Here is a 20524-nt window from a genome sequence, read left to right on the forward strand (position 1 = left end):
CAATTAAGTCTGGAATAACTTTCACAATATCAAATCCTGCTTTAACTACAGCCCAGGACATGTAATACTGATGATCAAAAATGTGTTAGTAATGGGCCATGTTGTGCTTTACCAATGGGCAGAAATAAGTAACAGCAAATATTATGGGCCTAATTAAGAGACCAGAGACGAGATAGCCTAGCTGCCAAACTCCCAACAGGTTGGCTGCCGCCCTAGTGGCGACCACCCCGCCAGACCTATCAGGTGTTTACCGCTAAGGCTGACGAGTGGAAACCCTGGTTTCCGCCCGTCAGCCCAGGGGGAAACAGGTGGCAGCATTGTGTCCAGCTCGTAATCGAGCCGGGGGCAATGCAGTCGCCTGCAGGGTGCACCAGCGGAATGTTTACTGTCTACACAGCAGACAGTGAACATTGCGAGGGTCCTGGGCAGGGGACCCCTGTGCATGGGCGGTCAGGCCCCCCCGTGACCCCTTACACCTGTTATCAGCCAGCCTTTTCATCGCTGGCTTGATGGTGGAACCTCCATGAAAAGGCTGGATGGGAACAAGGTCGTAATCTGCAGGGCAGCGCTGCATGCAGCGTTGCCCTGGCGGATTGCGACCTCCACCTGCCGTGAACCTATCAGCGGGCTGCCAGGGTCTTAATGTGGCGTTTGGACCACTACAGCAGCAGCGGTCCTGACTGCCACCGTAGGGCTGTCAGTATTAAGACGTCCAGCCTCGTAATGAGGCCCTATTTGACCTGGTATTGTGTCACATGTGACTACTTGCCAAGAAGTGTGCACATTTTAAATATAATTGTTTACAAGTACTAAAAGTCTGTGATAACAGGAACATAGAATTTGATAACAGAGAAATACAGCAAATTAATTCAAGTCCCATTTCCTGCCTGTTTGTTAGACACTGGCCCCACGTGACCTCTCTCTTTCCCTTGATTTTTCAGTTTTATGGCTCCTATATTTGGTTATTAAAAAACATTTGAATTACACCATTTTACACTCCTTTTTAATATCTCTTACGCAAGGAATATGTAATAAGCACTCACCACTTCTTTATGAAATAAACTCTATTGTAACTCCTGACCATCCCTTCTACTGTTCGATATTGCCAGTCTGTTTTGAGGGTAGACTTCTAGTGAAATACAGCAGCCTCCCATGCTGTTGTAATCACTTGGTAACCATCAGTACATTCTCAGAAGTGTCCCCTTCACTCAGCAATCCTCTGCGACTAGTCAGACCTGCCACTCTTCACCAAGTGATACTCCAGCACATATCAGGCTTTTCCTCTCACCACCTAGTAAACCTCAGGACATAGGCGCTGCATTCACGCATCCCTTCGTAATCTAAAGGGCATCCACAACTTTGTCTCCCTCAATTGTTCACTCCTCTCCTAGAAGTCCTTGAGGCATGGTCTGATTTCCCACTCATCACTTAGTAATCTATAAGAGATGCTCTGATTGGCCACCCATTGGTCATAAATCCATAGAACATGATTTGAGTTGCTACTTATCAATTAGAAATCAGTGAGGGACGCACTGATTTGTCACCATTCACTTAGTAATCTTTGAGACATACTCAGATTTGCCATGTTATGTTTTTTATCCAACACCTACAAATACTTAAGACATGGTCAGAAATGCCACTAGTCACTTAGTAATCCTTAGGGCATGCCCAGATTTCACACCCATCACTGACTAATCCCTCAGGGTGATAAATAGTGTCTAGTGAGTAAGAGCAGACTGGGGCTAATTTACTCTACTCGAGAAAAGACAAACATTGGAAGAGCTGTCTTGCTACTTACATTTCTATAGGTTGCTTCATGGATACATGATTCTTGTATTCCTTCTGTGTTCTATATGCTATCCCCTACCATAAGGATATTTACTGACTTCAATAAATATTCACAGTGAAGAGATATTTGTCATACTATAGTTAGTTGAACCCACAGCTGCACCAACAATGCCCCGAAGGTTGGAAGAGTTTAGAAGTCTAGTCCATTCTCCAATGGAATCCCATTATGGAATGTGCCCCAAGACTACCTGCTGCCTGAGACGTGCCTAGGGGATGTGCTACTCTCCACAAATCTCTGTTGAAGATTCAGCAGACCATTATTTTTCTATATTCGGTCATCTTGAGAGCACTTATTTCATACTCTCAATTTCTTCATGTTCACTCACCCATTTTCATTTGTTCAATAGGCTTACAGTGAAGTTACAATGAACACAGTGAAGTTTGAATGTGATCAAGTATTCATTTAGAGCTATTGAGCACCCTATATATATCTTCAATTTTCTAAAAGGGGGCGAAGAGGGTCTCTTGCTCACTTCCCACTTTTTAGTTGCTATATTTTACCTTTATCACAACTCATTAAAACATCTGGTGGACATCGGTGCCAGATGCGTCATCACAAGTTTTCTCATCTGTCAATTACTGGATAGAAACTCTCACATTCTGCTTGTCATTGCCCCCCACACCCTACCACCACCCATCCTGAACCTACTTCTGTTGGCACAGAAGTAACTCTGGCCACGTCTGTGTCTTGACAGAGGGGAATGCCAGCCCTCCAGAGGTGGTGACGGTGAGCACGGCTGTATCTGTGACTGTGGATGGGAAGACCGCCATTGCAGCAGGTAGGAGCTGGGGGACACCCTAGGTTATTTTACTGCATTAACCTGTGGATGAAGGGATGTTAAACTGGTTTGACATTGATTACGTGGAACCCATGTGCAGCAACCACAGAGGCCCAGGGAGTATCAGGAGTGTACCATGATGGGATTTTGGTTTAATATTATTTGTTATTTTTTGGGGGAAATAGAATATCCATAGTCACTGCTCACTATCATTACTCAGATGTAAGAACTGCCAGCAGCAAATTTCAGTTCATAACTATGAGGAAGAGTAAGTCTATTGACTGCCATCAACAAGAAGGAGAAATTTCTAGGGCATGTTGACTCCCTCTTTCCCTGGCTTTTAGTTCTCAGGGGCCCGCATGGAATGTACCAGATATGTTATCAGCAGCAGTCACATAGGTCATACATCTATTGCCTATATCCACATTATGGTACTATGCCTGTTTCATCTTGTTGATTGTAAATACGGGTTGCAGTGAGAGGACACTTCTTTCACAACACATATATATATATTTCTAAATGGCACTGTCGTATTGATTATACCAGTTATGTATGGTTCTTTAATGAGATGCAGAAGAAATCTCTGAGAAGTAGGTCATCAATTGTCCTGCATTTAAGGTAAGTTTAAGACCATTCTTTCGATTGAACCAGATTGACTTCCATGTATAGCTTCAGTATGCGTATTGCTATTATTGCTATTTCCGTGGCTACGACAGGTTCATAGCCACCTGTAGTACAGCAGGTGGAGGGACACCAGGGACCTTTAAAGCTACTGACCTCAAATAGGCAGCATTTTACTACCAGCCAGCGGACAGGGGGACCCATTTTCCCTGCTTGCACAAGGCCACTAAACTGCTGGGGGGTCTTCATGATAAACCACATGGGACGAATGCAGTATAAAGACAATATTCATAAGAAGCGTATGATGTTGATTAAAACAACTGACGAGACAACTTGATAAGGCCATCTGGCATTCCTGGTGCTGTTGGGTGTTTAGTGCCTACATCTTAATTGACGGCCTGAACTCTTAAATGGTGATCTGTAGGGGCAACCCACACAAGGTGACAGTCTTTAAGTGGTATAGTTTATTCTCTTAGAAATGAGGAGTAACTAAATTAATGAATAAAACATTTATGTAGGGTATTGTGCAGGTTCTTTGTCTGGTTTTGACAAAGGGATCATCCTTTGCCGATTACTGTTTACCACTTATATGTTCCTGCTGCCAAAATGATTCATGTTGTGGTATGCAGAGTCAACCCGATACCCTTGCCCCTTCTCCTGTTGACAACATAATTCCTCTGGAGCATGCCAGGTTCCGGAAAACTCATGGTACAAGTGATAATATAGCAGTTCTCAGTTAATCATTGAGAAATATTTATGGATAAGGGGGGGCTATCTATGCAGCTTTTATAGACTTCATCACAGGTTTTGACAAAGTTGACTGTCCCTTGCTATGGAAGAAGCTAGTAAGGCTGGAAATGCCTCGTACTTTGTTAGAACTAAGGATCGCTCTTCACTCATCTTGGGGTTTTACTTGGGGGCAATCAGGGTCACTCTGAAAAAATAACAACCGCAAATGGTTTAAAGCAGGGTGACTCTTAGCCCCGGCCCTCTTTTCGATGTGTATTTCGGACCTCCCAGGCTATCTTTCCAGGAGTTTGGGGATTGCTCCATCCATTGGTGGCAACGAGTTAATTTGTGTGCTCTATGCAGACGATATAATAGTTTTAGACCTTCCCCCTTAGGGTTTGAACAACCGTTCAAAAGCCTTACAACAATATTCTGTGACCCATCACTTGTGGCCTAATAGTACGAAAACTAAAATAATGTGTTTTCATGGTAGGAAGAAACCTACATTTAACAACTTCCTTTGAATGGTGGGCACTCAAAAACTAGAAACTGTAACTTCTTACACCTTTTTGGGGAGGTTAATGTGCAGTAACCTTAGAGATATGCCCCACATAGAGAATAGTAAGCACAAAGCCCGGACCCAGGCTAAAGAACTGGTTGCTCTATATAGGGCTTCAGGCAGAAGCCACTTTCTTTACCTGCTAGGAGTTTATTAAGCAAAACTCCCTGCCTCTCTACTGTATGGTCTGGAGACAATTCAGGTGGCCAAATGGGGCTTTCTAAATATATTGGAGGGACAGTTATTAAGAAACATGACATCTGTAACCCCTTCAACCTTAGCGGCGGCCTTGAGGTTAGAAATGGGATTAAGAAGTGTGTATGCCCAGGGACTGGCTGGGGTAGTACATTAGATAGCCTGCATAGCAAGGAGTAAAAAAAATTGCTTGTGGCACCTAATGGGGAAAGAAGCGATGGATCAGTAATCTATACAAATGTTGTAATGGCGGCTGATCTGTTAAATATCGACCCAGTGCTATCTCTCAAAGCGGAACAGTTAAAAGGCATCCTAAAGCAGTCTACTTGGGCGCTAAGCTTCATCCTGGATATGAAAAGATGTCAAAGAAAGAGGGATTTTCAAAACATAAGTAACTCAATCTCTGTAAGGAGGTTACAACCTTACATTGGTTGGAATATATCTCACGGGTTAAGGCATTTTTCGATCCTGTTGAGGCTGGGGATGTTACCGCTCAATTCCTTTCTGGTCAAGTGGAATGGGTGCCCCCAATCTGTAATTTATATAAGAATGGGCACCAGGATCTGAAGAATGTCCTGTCAGTCTGCACTTCACTCCATTTGCCACGACAAAGATGGCTGAGACCAATTTATTTATGACTCTCTGTACGTTCAGCTGTGTAAGCACTACAATCACTTTTTATGCCGATGAATTAAATGTTTTGTTATAGTATTTTTAACTATTTTAAATGTTTCTTAAATTTACATTGATGATGTGTCTGAGGTAGTCGAAGGCTTGAGCGGATATTCAATCTTGTGTATACTTAGTCTGTGTACTTAATGGTTTTATTCCCATTTATGTGTTTATAATTGTTTTTAGGTGGATCTCCTCAGAGTTCCATAATCATAAATAAAAACCTTGGACCTTGTATGCAGAGTCATATACCCTACGGTGACCCAGGTGATTTTAGGTCTCAAGAGAGTATAAAAATGAGAGTACTTTAACCTGGTGAATAAAACACATACAGGTCCCTTTTCCAATTGTTATTTGTATTTTTAGACCCAACTTTCTTGAATTTTTGGCATTGAGTCAAGTCTAAGGCTGCCCACTCATGCCAGAGGGTTGCTTTTTCCAGTTTTCTGAGAAGTGTTAACCTAGACATAGCAGACAACTGTGCACTGCACATAGGTGCAGGCTGGCATTAGAATGTGGCGGTCTCCCGGTGGGAGAGATATTTGAGAGACAGGACTGATGGAAGTGGAGCTCCAGGGAGTACAGCAAGGGTCAGTCACCAATAGGGCAGGTTGTGGTGGAGCTGGAGTACCAGCAAGTGTTCACTTAAGAGTAGTTGTTTCAATTCTCCCCAGAATGTCAGCAGGTACAGCACCAGATGAGACTAAAACGAGCACTGAAAAAGCTTTGGCTTTTTTAGGTCTGGCCTTTGAGACAGTTCTAGCTGTTTCCCAGATTATTGTTTAGGTCTGGCTTCAGGACAGCTTTAGTGTCTCACCAGGCTATTGTTTTCTAAAAAAATCATACATAATATAAATATAGGGGCCTTTGGTCCGCAGGCTTCATCCATTGGTGTGTTGAATTGTCGTTCATATTTTGCTTCCATCCACCACAGTACACAGCATGATGAAACGGGTCACCCGACTTTACCATTTCCTCCATTCCTTCTGAGCCACCGCTCAACGCTTTTGTACATTGTTTTTCTTGTGCACATTGTTCACATCCGACAAGCATTAGTTCATATCTCTTCAGTGACAAAGCTCTTTCACAGTGTGCTTTTAAAATTGTATTTTTGCATATTATCTTTAAAATATAACAGCGGGCGAGTTCCAATACACACAAAGCGTGTAATACATACAAGAGCGCTGCAGGCCTCTCTGACACACTGGGCAGGTGACACAGAAAGGTACAATGCAGTCCCCGGGAGTGCGAGCCTAGCACCACATATACACACAATGAAAGAGAATAGGGCAGCACGGGTACCAACACTGCCAGTGTCTTTAATAGAAACAGCAGGTACCTCAGAAAACTGCTGCAATGCAAGCTTCTTTCTCAGAAAGAACAGGTACATCACAGAGAGCAGCGGTCAGGTTGTCTGTCCTCATAAGTCATGTACCACGTAGACGGCAGCAGTGCGCGCGCACACACACACCCACAAGCAGCAGGTACAGCACAGACTGCAGCCATGGAAGATTATTTGACTCAGAACTGACGCTTCTTTGACAGACAAGAGTTACAAGATGCACAGCCTCAGCGCAAGCTTTTTACCAACACCGATCGGGTGCCAGCCAGCGAGCAGCAGTGCAGATGTACTACACAAGCACACGCACCGTTTGTCTGCTTTTCTCGGGGTTTCTCAGGACTGTGAGGACTGGTCCCGTCTCCTCGGTGTGTGTTAAACAAGCCCCTCACACACACACGGCTGGTAGAGTGACATGATGTCAAACCTTCTGGTTATACAGTTATGTTACTGCAGGTCGTTTTCTATGAAACCGAGCACATCTGTGAAAAAGGTATATTAAACGTAAACATTGTGTATAGAAGTTGAACCATATCATATATTTGCTAAAATATTATAATGAAGTGAAAAAGCAAAATCGATAAAGGGAGTGTTGTAAATCTACAGAACAGGCCACATGATCGCTTCGATGTTACTTAAGTGTGTTCTCTAAGTCTGTCGGGAGGAGGTGGGGTTGGGAGTGCAGACACGTGGCTTTGCTGGGTTTGAACTCTGACCCACTCCGCAGAGGTCAAGGGGGCCGAGTCCGTGGAGTTGTCTTCCTGTGGAAGGCAGGATTTTCTTGTGTGTTGGTTGACAACATTGCTTAAAGCTAGGATTAAAGTGGGGTTCTTAGCTGCAGGTAAGATGCAAATGATGCATTGGTGCATGTGAGACTGGGTGGGCAGTAGGTCATTGTGAACCCTCTGGTGGTAAAATGCGCTTAAACGCCTAAATTAAATAATATTTCGTTACGCAGTGAATTTAACAATTACTCGACAAAAATAGCAGATTTTTTACTAATCTTTGCATCGTCTGGTCTTTTTTATTTTACGTAGTATTGATTATTTTTCTCCTTCTTTTTCATCTTGGCGCTGCCCTCTAAAAAGTTTGTGACATTAACGCCTGTTTTAAGGAACGCATGACTTGCCACCGTCGCTCAATGTGTTTCAGTAACCAGTATATGGGGAGATGTGGGGAGCGGGTGAAAGAGGGAGCTCGGCGCTCCCAGGCAGACTGGGAGCCTGTGCAGGCTCTCTCCAGCCCGGCAACACAGTGCCGGACTGGAGAGAGCCTACTGCGCATGTGTGTTTGGCCAGCCCGAGAAGGCCGGGCAAACATACATGCGCACTGAGGGGAGTGCACAGTGCACTCCCCTCACTGCTCGTCACCCCGTGGCCCCGTCCCTTTAACAAACTAAACTATAATAAACAGGGTTTATTATTGTTTCATTTGTTAAAGGTTTTGCAGCTTCTGCTGCTGGTGGTTGGGGGGGAGGGGAGAGACGCTCCTCTGCCCTAACGGAGGAGCCGCCCTATGAGGGAGGGGCTTTACTTAGCCACCTTGGCCACTGTTGGCATTATGGGGCAGGGGCAAGACACAGAGTTGCTTGTAAGTGATTTCCAACTTGGCGTTTGCAAACAGTTTGCCTGGGCATAGTCATGTGCTAAAGGGAATGATAGGCGTTTGTTGTCAGTTCTTTTAGTAGCGTTAACGAAACTGGAGGGCCCCCCCTGCACAAGACACGGGCCCCCTTCCAGATTCACTCAGGTCAGGTGCTGTGCTGAGGGGGCCCACTGGAGCTCGGTGACCCCCAACCCCCCAGCACCACGGGGCTGCAGGGGCCTTTGTTACACAGTTTTCCTGGGAGAGCATTTGAGCTGCAAAATTGACAGAGCAAGGCTTTTTGTTTCTTGTTAACGCCTTATTTCCGTAAAACAGGATCAGTGTGCCCTCCTTGCATCAGTGTGCCCCGCAGCACAATGGACAACAGCCTTATGTACAGCATAAAGAATATCTTTGTGATAAGACAGAAAGTGCAGAGATTCTTGTAACCCCTTGCTCCAGACTCCACTCTTGGAGTGGTTCTAAAGTAACGGAGCACAACTGATAAGCTGTCGTGCAGGACTCTATGTTGTCCTCAAGGCCCACGTCCGAAAAAAAGAAGTGAGGGGAACTAATCACTTAAAGTGATATGCAAGTCACATCATGGCGCGTAACATACAGGAAGTGGCATCATGACCCATGACCTCATAGGAAATTACATCATAAGAAGTGACATCAGCTCTTAAGACGTCACTCATATCTTTAGCAGGTCTTTCAGGAGTACATTTGAGCACTACACTAAACTTCAGTTCCCTGTCTAAAGGAATTACCAGCCCAAATGGGGATGAAGTTTGGTGTCTCACTAACTACAGTAGATTGACCACTTAGTGCTACAAGCTAGCCACACACACTGCCCCCAAAAGGTTATCACCCACGTTTAGCAGCAGATATGGATCTTGTTCTTATTCTTGGCATAAATATATCTAAACTAACCTGACATTCACCAGTCCAACCGAAAGATAGCTCTCCACCAGAATACTCACAATCATTTCATCCATCACTTTTCATATACTTCAGTGTGATTTCACTAGTGACATTATCAGCATGTGGGGAGTCCTCAATATTTCCAAGTTCAAGTTTTCAAACTATTACTGTTATGACCTGCATTGATCTAATCTGAAAACTAAGGTGAAAAGCTTCCATATGTTACAAAAATACACTTTTTAAAATGTTGACGCAACTTTGTCATATTTTATTATAGCTTTCTTTACATGGCAAATATTTTCATGGCTCTGCTCATGCGGGGCTTCTAGAGCCAAGCCAGACCCTTTGCTTAGCTATCCCAGTCAATATATAGTGACTCACCCATCAATACTCAGCCTGCAGAGATTTGAGGTCACTTTTGCCACTGTTCCAGCACATGGTCGATCCCAGGCCAAGACCTGAATAAATATGATTAAAGGGGTATCCCTCCTTATTACCCTCACCCCCCCCACCCAAAGCTACGTCCCAGGTTTGAAACTGCTGTGTGTGTAATTCTTATAGCAGAGCTGACATTTTCGGGAACCCATAATTTTGGGATCAAGATGTGGCAAAGGAAAGGGTAGATTTCATAAGGGATGGAGTCATGGAAAGCAGTCTAAGAGTCAACGTATACTTCTTTAAAAAAAAAAAAAAAAAAAAACTGCTACAAAAAATTAGCAACAAGAAGAAACATGACAGTGAATCAGTTCTGGCTTAATTGGTTGCAAAGACTACATTTTAAAATATTTTATATTTGGGTTTAAGACACCTGCTGCAGAGATGTCTGTGTGCCCAGTACATCTCACAAAATAATAGTAATGGTAAGATAACTCTGGTGGTTAATGCACTTGCTGGAGAGATCAAAGTTTTGTCTAGTCACAGTTTTGACTCAAAGTGGCATAGACGGTTAATGTTATTTCTGCAAAGCACAGCTTCGAAATGCAGATGACAATTTTTTTATTTTATGTAAAAATGTAAGGGGGTTACTGATTTTAACACAGATCCTTGTGTTACTGCAGTTCATAAATTGCAACCCTCCTAATACATCACAACCCTTTTAATATAGCACACTGATCTATCAAGGACATGTTACTCTTACAAATTGTAATCCTCGCTGTCTGTAACACATCATCACATTTCCCTATACTATTCCACCACTAATCCTTTTGGGGTTCTGCAGTAGCATGCTACTCGCTGAAAAGCACATTGACGCCTTGTCCGTGGTAGTAAATGCTATATAACTATAATTACAGTGACATCCTGCACATTGATTTACACACTTGTATGATTTATTGATAATTTAAAATGTGTGTGTGTGTGATGTGAAGCACCCAGACACCCTCATTGGAATGAGTAGCACTATAAAAGAAATATAGTAAAAAATAGTGGTATTTACATTTTTGTCCAGACCAATTCATCCAACATCTTAAAGTGCATGCATATGCGCAGCAATTGAACAAATTCAAAAGCTTGCCTCCAAATCGTAGCTTCTTTTAAGTACTTGTGAAAAGATAACCTGTGCCATTGTTTCCTCTAAATTGCATTGGTACCTATGTGCGAGGCTCTGATAGCTCCCAGGAAGGATCACTCTGAAACAGCAGGAGAGCTGATGGCCCATTAAATTCCATCTTTTATTTTGGGCCCAACTGGAATTTTAAACATGAACGCCTCCTCACTGTCTGCACTTTGCTGCTGTGAAGGAAAAACAGACTATGTGCAGATGCTGATGTGTCCCGTTGTCTGCAAATTACACTGGGACAATTACATCATATTTTACTCGGGTCCAGCTTCTTGGCAGGGGGCGGCATGGACCCTGTGAAGATACTGAGTGGACACTGTCCATCCGGGTGTATCCCCGACTTGTGCCCTGGTTGTCCTGGCTAAAATATTAGAATTCTATGTTAGGACCGGAGGCTCCGATTATGCTATCTCTTTCTTTACTGTAAAAAATCAGCAGCCAATCAAATAACCACAAACAAAAAACTATACATCCCATGATGCTAGTAATCAAGTATCACATGCCCCAATCTCTGCCTATGACCCTTGTCCATAACATGAATGACCCCGAACGTCATATCCTCTTTCTTTGCTGCTTCGCAGCAGATAAGTACTATTTCTCTTCTCTCATGTGTATTTAATGACTTGATGTTGTTATAATTGTATAATTTTAATTTGTTTTACCTGCAACGCGATTCCACTCGCATAATTACATGTGTGTGTACCATTTTACGATCGTAATTTCTCCCGATTCTGTGCCCGTTTTTTGTGGAGTGGGAGCGGGAGCTGCTATGCGCCTCGCGCGTAGTCTGTTCTTTATTTTCAGACGCGCGCGCGCTGATTTACGAGCCGTTGTCTGGATCGCATTCCTCCAGAGAACGGCTCGTCCTTTCAGCGCGTGTGTGATTCAAGAGCTATTTATAGCTCATTGTGCTCCCTGACGCCTAGTGTGTGTTTAACGCCTGGGTTGTAAAATCAGATTAGGCACTGCCTAGAGTGGTTTACAGGTAGCTCCCTCCACGTCCTATTGGGCCTCAATATAATAGTGCCTGTAAGGGGTTTTTCCACTCCCCCTGTATTTCTATTTGCTGAAATTAAGAATTTGAGCACTATGGCTCAATGGGAAGACCCAGAGACAGGATATTTTCCTGATGATTCTAGCAACCAGCTAGAAGTCAATTTGGTGGAAGCTTTAGACACCAGAGTACAACAATCTGTAAATGATGCCTTAGTTTGAGCACTGGGTCCGTTCTCAGGTCAGCTTTTCGAATATGCCCAATCACAAGGTTGGTTGTCTAGCCAAAATGCCTCTCCTACGGAGGAGACCTCTGCTAAACAGAAATCAAGATCTAAGACTGCTGAAGACGCTAAGTCTCCCTCTGTAGACCTTCATGCTGACATTGTTGAAAAATTACGCAGGAAGCGGGCGACAGAACATAATTATAATTCAAAGAAAGACGCCCAGTTAGTTTCTTCTTCCTCAGATAAAGACTCCTCATCCAGTGATTCAGATGACTCAGACACTCCAGGACCCAGTAAGAAAGTCAGGAAACACCCTCCTACTTTGCAAGTTTTAGATTTTGATCCGACTGAATTAATTCACCCCAGATCGTCCAATTGGCTTCCTTCACCTGAGGTAGCTCAATATGTGCACTCTAATCTTAGAAAGAGTTTTGATAAGGAAGTTTGCGCTCGTCTCAGAGCAGAATGTCCTAGACCTGATTTGGATAATAGAGTATCTGATACCCCTGAGATTGACCCCACGATGGTCACATTTATGAAATAGTTTGCTAAAGACCCTAAAAAAGAGCTGGATAGATCATGGAGAATATGCCAAGATAAACTTCTCGACTTATCGGGACCTCTAACTAAGATTTTGGCTATGGCAGTTAATGCGAAAGAGTCAGGTACGCCAGTAGACACGGGTACATTGATGGGTTGGGCGCAAAGAGCCATTTGCCAACTGGGTAACACCAATTGCGCTATATCATCAGAGCGAAGGAAGTCTATTCTTATGCGCATTGACCCAAAATTAGTAGACCTAGCATCTTCTGAGGCTGGTCCAGCAGCTGACGGACTTTTATTTGGTTCTTCATTCATTAAAGAATTGGCAAAATTCTGTTCTACCTTTTCATCTTTGGATAAAGCTCAGATGTCCCTCAAAAAAGTATTCAGGAGAGGCCTTTTTGTCAGAGCCGGACGTTTTGGTGGACGAATGCCCGGCCGAGGATCCTATTCTAGTCCCCAAATCTATTATCCCAGAGGAAGGGGTGGTTGGTATGGAGACCAATCCGAAGCTACTTTTTACCCCACTCGGGCCAGAGGTAACCGACCCAGATTCTGCAGAGGGCAGCGCAGAAGTGACCAAGGAGCCATTCAAGATGCTGGCTATTCAGGTAAACATTATTCCTCACTCTCAAGTTCTTCTTGGGGGCAGAGTAGGTCTATTCTTAGACAACTGGAGGAAGATCTCTGGTGATCCATGGATTCCAGCTAGAGTTTATCAGTACTCCACTCCAACTCTCTCCCCCTATACAAATGAATTTTTCCCACAACGTTCAGACTTTTATAGACGCAGAAGTACAGTCCTTACTAGACAAAGGAGCGGTAGAATTTTCTGTACCTCACCCCTCTGGGTTTTGCAGTCCTATTTTTGTAGTCGACAAAAAGGGTGGAGGTCATCGTCTAGTACTCAATCTAAAAGATTTCAATTATTGGATTGTCTACAGACATTTCAAGATGGAAGGGATCCACATGTTGAGGGATATTCTATCAGAAGGAGATTGGATGGTCCGCCTAGACCTAAAAGATGCTTATCTATCAGTTCCAGTCTTTCCTCCTCACAGGAGATTTCTTCAATTTCTGTGGAAAGGCCATTGTTTGGAATTCAAAGCGCTTCCGTTTGGCCTGTCATCGGCCCCTTGGTGCTTCACGAAACTGTTGAGACCAGTTGTGGAATCATTGAGGACCAAGGAGGTTCGATTGATTATATATCTAGACGACATCTTATTGATGGCTCAGGATCCTCAATCTCTTCTGAGGCACCTGGACTGGACCATCAATCTACTACAGGATTTGGGTTTCCTCATCAATGCGCAGAAGTCGTCATTGAATTCGACTCAAGTGATAGAGTTCTTGGGATTCAAGACAGATTCAGTTTGATCTCAACTAGTCCTTCCGGCAGAAAAATTTTGCAATAACAAGAGGTAACTGAGATCAGCGTTAACAAACACTTCTATATCTCTAAGGACCATTGCCAGAATGCTAGGTCTGTTGACCTCCTCTATTCAGGCAATTTTCCCAGCCCCCCTACATTATCGTGCTGTACAGAGACTAAAGATCAGACATCTGCAACAGGGCCTGAGTTATTCCAAATTGATCCCTTTGACTGCAGAGGTCAGGGAGGAGATTCATTGGTGGCTGCACCACATGGAGGCCTGGAATGGGAAGGCCATCTTTGGGTCTCTCCCGGAAGTAGTAATCGAGTCAGACGCCAGTCAATGGGGTTGGGGAGCCCTTTGCGGATCTCTAGTGACAGGGGGCAGATGGTCAAAGACGGAAAGCTCCCTGCATATCAACTGTCTAGAACTCCTAGCAGGCGTGTTTGCTATAAAGAGTCTCTCTCCTCAGAAGACGGACTGTTGCATTCTACTGCGAATGGACAATATTTCAGCAGTACGATATGTCAACAAATTAGGAGGGACGAGATCCAGGCTTCTAGCGGAAATTGCCAAAGAATTTTGGCATTATTGCCTGGAACATCATCTAGTAGTGATCGCGGAGTACCTTCCGGGGACTCAGAACACTATTGCAGACTGGAACTCCAGATACCTGACGGATTCCAGCGATTGGAAACTGAATCCAGTAGTTTTCTCCCAGATAATCAAGGAATGGGGACCTTGTGAAGTGGACCTCTTTGCAACCCGCCTCAATGCCCAGACATTGAAATTCTCCAGTTGGCGGCCAGACCCTCTTGCTCTAGCGACGGATGCTTTCCTACAGGATTGGTCCCTTTTTCAGGGGTATGCGTTTCCTCCCTTTCTGTTAATTCCCAGAGTCTTGGCTCAGGTACAGAGACAGAAAACAGATTTGATTCTGGTGACACCATTCTGGAAGTCACAACCCTGGTTTCCAATTGCCCTGCCATTAGCGTGCTCCCACCCACTGCTCATTCCTCCTCGTCAGAATCTTCTCTTGAGCCCGGAGGGCCGTCAACATCCACTGATACTTTCAGGGAAGTTGATGTTGATGGCATGGTTGGTTTCCGGTCGAGATGGGATTCCTCAGGCCTATCGCAACAAGCTATGACTTTTATCAAACAAGCTTGGGCCCCTAGCACTCACAAAAGGTATACCTCAGCCTGGCACAGATGGAATAGTTGGTGCAGTAGAAGAGATTGTAATCCTTGGAATCGAATATTGAATTGATTGTTAATTTCCTTGCTGAATTAGCTTCTTCAGGTTTGGCCTACAGAACCATCATTGTATTATTATCATGCTCGTCCTGGGTTATTGAGTAAGTTTGATAAATTTTTACTGACTATGTCAGCACTAAGAGCTATTACCTTTCATCATTGTTCTTTTAGGTTCAGATCAGAAGAATGCCTTATGACCTGATTTGGTGGATATCGGGGAAGATGTTCTTCTTCTTCAATCATTAGAAGGTTGTTTCAACTTCAGTTCCTAGGAAGACCGGTCATGTTGGGATCGTTTGAAAGAGCCTGGTTCTACATATCTGAAGGGCGTTTCGTATCAGAAGTTTCAAGGTTATCGTTTTTGGGCAAAGAAAGAGGATATGACGTTCGGGGTCATTCATGTTATGTACAAAGGTCATATGTAGTGATTGGAGCATGTGATACTTGATTACTAGCATCATGGGATGTGTAGTTTTTTTTTTGTGGTTATTTGATTGGCTGGTGATTTTTTACAGTAAAGAAAGAGATAGCATAGTCCTCGCCTCCGTGTCCTTAATAGAATTGAAAATTCTTGACGTGCAAGCTAGAAAAAATGTTATTCGTTCAACTCTTCTGTTCTCGCGAGATTACTTTCCAGAGTGCAGAGGGTAGAGAATCAAACAGGGTTGCTGACGCTAAAAATACGGAAACGGACTATGGCCAAAAAACAGCATAAGAAGCCCAAACCACATCTTTTCAGTTGTCTGTCACTCTAACTAAAGAGTAAGGCCCATATTTATACTTTTTTAGCACCGCATTTGCGCCGTTTTTTTATGCAAAAGCGGTGCAAACTTGCAAAATACAATTGTATTTTGTAAGTTAGCGCCGTTTTTGCGTAAAAAAGCGGCGCAAATGCGGCGCAAAAAAAGTATAAATATGGGCCTAAATGTTCATGTGCATAGTTCACAGAGAATTGTAACCAAATAAGAGCAGAATATTTAGTCAAGAGAGTCTACGCCCCAGCCAGGGATATAAAATCAAGGCTTACAGATTGGCTAATCACAGAGACGCAGTTTTAAAGTGTGATTGGTTAAAAGCTGCTTTTGATTCTGAAAGTGTCCCTGTGGGCTAAGCCTCCACTTCCCGCCACTTTCAGATGCAGTGTGAAAGGACTTCTATTGAGGATGTAGTAAAACATGTTTGTTTTCTACAATATTAGTGTGTACATTGTAGTAAACTGGCGCCATGTAATGTAATGTGCTCTTTTAATTGCATGCATAATTTATTGTGTATGTGTAAGTTGGTTTGGTGACAGTAATACGGATGCGGCAGTAGCTGGAATAAAGACAATTATACAAACAATAAACACCACTAAACACATAACAATAATCCCTGCAGAACTCCTCGGAATGTTCCCGTGTCACTTCCCACGCTTTGAATATGTATGCAGGTGTGGAGTGGAACTGGGTGCCTGTGCATGTGTTTACATTTTTTAGCTGGTTTTATTTTCATGTGCAGCCATTTTCCCTTTAGTGTGCGTCCGTGGCTCCTTAACTGGGACACGAACCACAATAAATCACATTGGCGACGAGTACAACAAATAACTTAATCTTACATATTCAGGGTGCCACCTTCCTTGTAACTGACGTGGTGGGCTCGCCTCAGCCCGAACAGATACCCCACACGGAACCTCTAGGGTGCACTCCCTGTGGGCAAAGCATGAGTCATAAAGGAAAACATGCATTTCTCTTCAAGGAATCAATTTACAGGAATGTTTTTAGTATTATGGCCCTCATTCGGACCTTGGCGGGCGGCGGAGGCCGCCCGCCAAAGTCCCGCCGTCAAAATACCGTACCGCGGTCGCAAGACCGCGGCGGGTATTTTGACTTTTCCCCTGGGCTGGCGGGCGGCCGCCGAAAGGCCGCCCACCAGCCCAGGGGAAAACGACCTTCCCACCATGAAGCCGGCTCGTAATCGAGCCGGCGGAGTGGGAAGGTGCGACGGGTGCTACTGCACCCGTCGCGTATTTCACTGTCTGCTATGCAGACAGTGAAATACTAGCGGGGCCCTCTTACGGGGGCCCCTGCAGGGCCCATGCCATTGGCATGGGCACTGCAGGGGCCCCCAGGGGCCCGCAACACCCCCTACCGCCATCCTGTTCCTGGCGGGCGAACCGCCAGGAACAGGATGGCGGTAGGGGGTGTCAGAATCCCCCATGGCGGCGCAGCGAGCTGCGCCGCCATGGGGGATTCAAATGGGCAACGGAAAACCGGCGGGAGACTGCCGGTTTTCCATTTCTGACCGCGGCCAAAGCGCCGCGGTCAGAATGCCCAAGGGAGCACCGCCGGCCTGTCGGCGGTGCTCCCGCCCCCGTTGGCCCTGGCGGTGCAACACCGCCAGGGTCATAATGAGGGCCTATGTTTTTTAAATAGGCGTTGTATAGCGATATTTTCTAGCAACCTAATCTCTTCCTTGGATATTTACAGAAACGTGCTGGTTGTTGTCGAGATATTATAGAAGAAAAACCTTTTCAATAGCGTGTAGCTTATCTGTTCGTGTCAACTGGTTTTGAAAACAATATTTTCATGGTAGTTATTCAGAATACCTGACACAGAATAATTGATTCATTTTTTATGCTTGTTTGGAAAACCGTGTATTTACATTATCGGATGTGTGTGTGTCAGTTCATTCATATATCTGCCTATCTTCACTCAATGCCCTGACTCCTCTAGCACTAAGGGTCTGATTACGACCTAAGCTGTTATTTAAATCCCTGATAAATAACGATACCACAGGGTGCATTGCTTATCAGGTGCAATAAATAACCATTTCGAGTTCATTGGGAATGGCATGCAGATTTTGTGTTCAATGCACCAAAATATGCATGATACAGTAAACACTGTAGCCCTCATTACAAGTCTTGACGGTCCTAGAATTATGAGTCCCCTCTCCGCCGGCTTTTAAATGGCGGTTGCACTGCCATGTAAAAGTTGGGGGAAATGGGGCACCAGGGGCCCCCATGGACAGCCCCATGCTTGGCAGACAGTGAAAAGTGCGACAGGTGCTCCTGCACCCGATGCACCACAACATTGCCGCAGACTCTATTATGAGCTTCGTCGGACGAGGTAAGTGTCCTCCGCAAGGGAGGGGGCCGGGGTGTGTGAATGGATGTGTGTGAGTGTGTGTATGCGTGTCATGAATGAGGGGGGAGAGAGGGTGAGTGTGCCTGCGTGCATGTGTGTCTGTGTGTAAATGTGGTGATGGTGACGCGTGTGTGGGTGAATGTGGATGCTGGGTCAGGGTGCATGTGTGCATGCATATAGACAGGGGTGGGGGTTGATTGTGTATGTATGTTGAGGAAAGAAGGGGGTGGGTGGATGGAGTGAGTATGTGTGTCAATGGGGGTGAATGTAGTGAGTGCGTGTTTGAGTGGAGGTGTTGTGTGTATGTGTGTATGGATTGGGGGTGTTGCATGTGTGAGTGTAAGGGTGTTGTGAGTGTGTTCACGTGAAGGTAAGGGTGTTGTGAGTGTGAGTGAGTGAGTGAGTGTCAGGGTGTTCATGTCTGTGGGTGTGTGCTTGTATGCAGGGGGTAAGTACAGGGATTGGGGTGTGGAGTGAGTATGTGTATGCAGGGGTTTGGTGGGTCACTACTGGGAGCGGGGGATACTGAGGGTTCGGGGAGGGGTGGGCCGGGAATGTTGTAAGGGAAGGGAGGTGGGGGGTTCTTGGGCAGATTGGGGGGGGGGTCGTGTACCGGTGACAGGAATGCAAATTCCTGTCACCGGTAGCCCTTCCGCCAGAGATTTGGGGACTTGTGATACCACCAGCGGTATTAAGTGGACTGCCAGGTCAGAGATGCTGATCTCCGGACCGGCTGTGCAACCGCCTTGGCGGTGCCAGCGGGGATGTGGCGGTTTGGCACAGGCCAAACTGCCACTCTCATAATGTGGCGGTCTTAACCGCTCACCCATTGGTGGTGAGACCGCCACTGCGGCCCTGGCAGTCTTCGGACTGCCAGGGTCGTAATGTGGTCCTTAGTATTTGTAATACCTAAGTGATCTTTGTGAGTCTCCTCCACAAATATAAATCAAATCAAACTTGGCCTGGATCAGTCTGTTGGGCCCTCAGAATCATACCAGGTTTGCTCCTCATTCTATCTATTACCATCCAAAAATAATTCCACCCCCTTTATGCCTCCATTCTTTCTTCCTACAGAACAATGTCACCATCCTCCATAAACACCTTTCAATAGTTCCCAGTCTGTGCACTGCACACCCCTGTGCACCGCCAAAACTAGCCAGGGGCGCCACAAACAGCACACAGCACAAAACACACAGTTTGGGAACCACTGGATTGTGAATACACGCATTTTGAGCAGTATGCTTTTAGGAGGTTGTAGTTTGCTACGGAGACCTGTTAATTGTGGCTGCCGGTCTCCCCCCACACCCTTACACACTCTACCACTCTACTGTTCTTATGTGGATAGTGGAGGGTTCCTCGTGCCTTTGTTTCTCTCTAACTGGCCCCTTCTGTTATGATCGCATTATGCCTTGTTTCCAAACCACACTATTTTCCACTTTCTTTCACATCCTCTCCATTTAATTTGACCCACAGCCTTACCTTGCTTTTTTTGCAAATTTTAACATCAGAAGGGGTTCTGTGATCATTTTGTATCATAATTAAATTCAGCCTTATGCATTTGTGGCATTCTATTACTTGGTGTGTGAGGTTGAGACACCTGTTTGTGGAGCAGATGCCTTTTAACTATTTTCTTTAAAACAACAGTTACTCTATCCAGTGATTAATTTGTAAATAAAAACGTTCCAGTTCCCAAAGCTCTGAAACACGTGGCTGCCGCAATTAAATGTGCGAACACGGAATACTGAGGCAGCATAATCCTGAAGCCATCTCGGACCTCTTTAATCCATTTACAGCCGCTCCCTGCCCTTTCAGCTCACTCTTGCAGCTTGCTGCTTTCTCCCTTTGTAACGCTTTTTCGTTTTCCTCTTCCCCCGTCTTTCCCAAATGTGTCTTTTGCTCACAGTAAATGCTTGAAGCATAAAAATAAGCAGTGGCCCTCAGAAATAAGTGCTGGTGTCCAGCGCCGGAAACCACTGTCTCAAATTAAGCACTGACTCTATCTTAAGCACTTCACTTATGCTTGTTCACCTCAAAGTGATGACGTATTTTAAACTCCGTAAATGAGTCAAGTTTTGGAACATGAATTCAAGGGGAAAGAGGTTGAGTGTCATTACTTGATCTAGTTCAGTCTGGTAGATCAGCATGTAGACATGGGAATCCTTTCACTACAACACACCCTTTTCTATCCACCCGAAAAGCTCT

At 44.8% G+C, this 20524-nt stretch overlaps 1 protein-coding gene across 1 annotated transcript in view; it reads left to right on the top strand.

The window, feature by feature from the left end:
* CACNA2D4 (calcium voltage-gated channel auxiliary subunit alpha2delta 4) overlaps positions 1–20524 on the top strand; it is an 861469-nt gene that overhangs the window by 420527 nt on the left and 420418 nt on the right. Inside the window, exon 26 of the mRNA XM_069228087.1 lies at positions 2544–2627. Within this exon, the coding sequence (XP_069084188.1) occupies positions 2544–2627 (84 nt within the window). The remainder of the gene's footprint in view (positions 1–2543; positions 2628–20524) is intronic.

The sequence above is a fragment of the Pleurodeles waltl genome, chromosome 4_1, assembly GCF_031143425.1.
Source record: "Pleurodeles waltl isolate 20211129_DDA chromosome 4_1, aPleWal1.hap1.20221129, whole genome shotgun sequence".
In the NCBI taxonomy this organism is placed as follows: Eukaryota; Metazoa; Chordata; class Amphibia; order Caudata; family Salamandridae; genus Pleurodeles; species Pleurodeles waltl.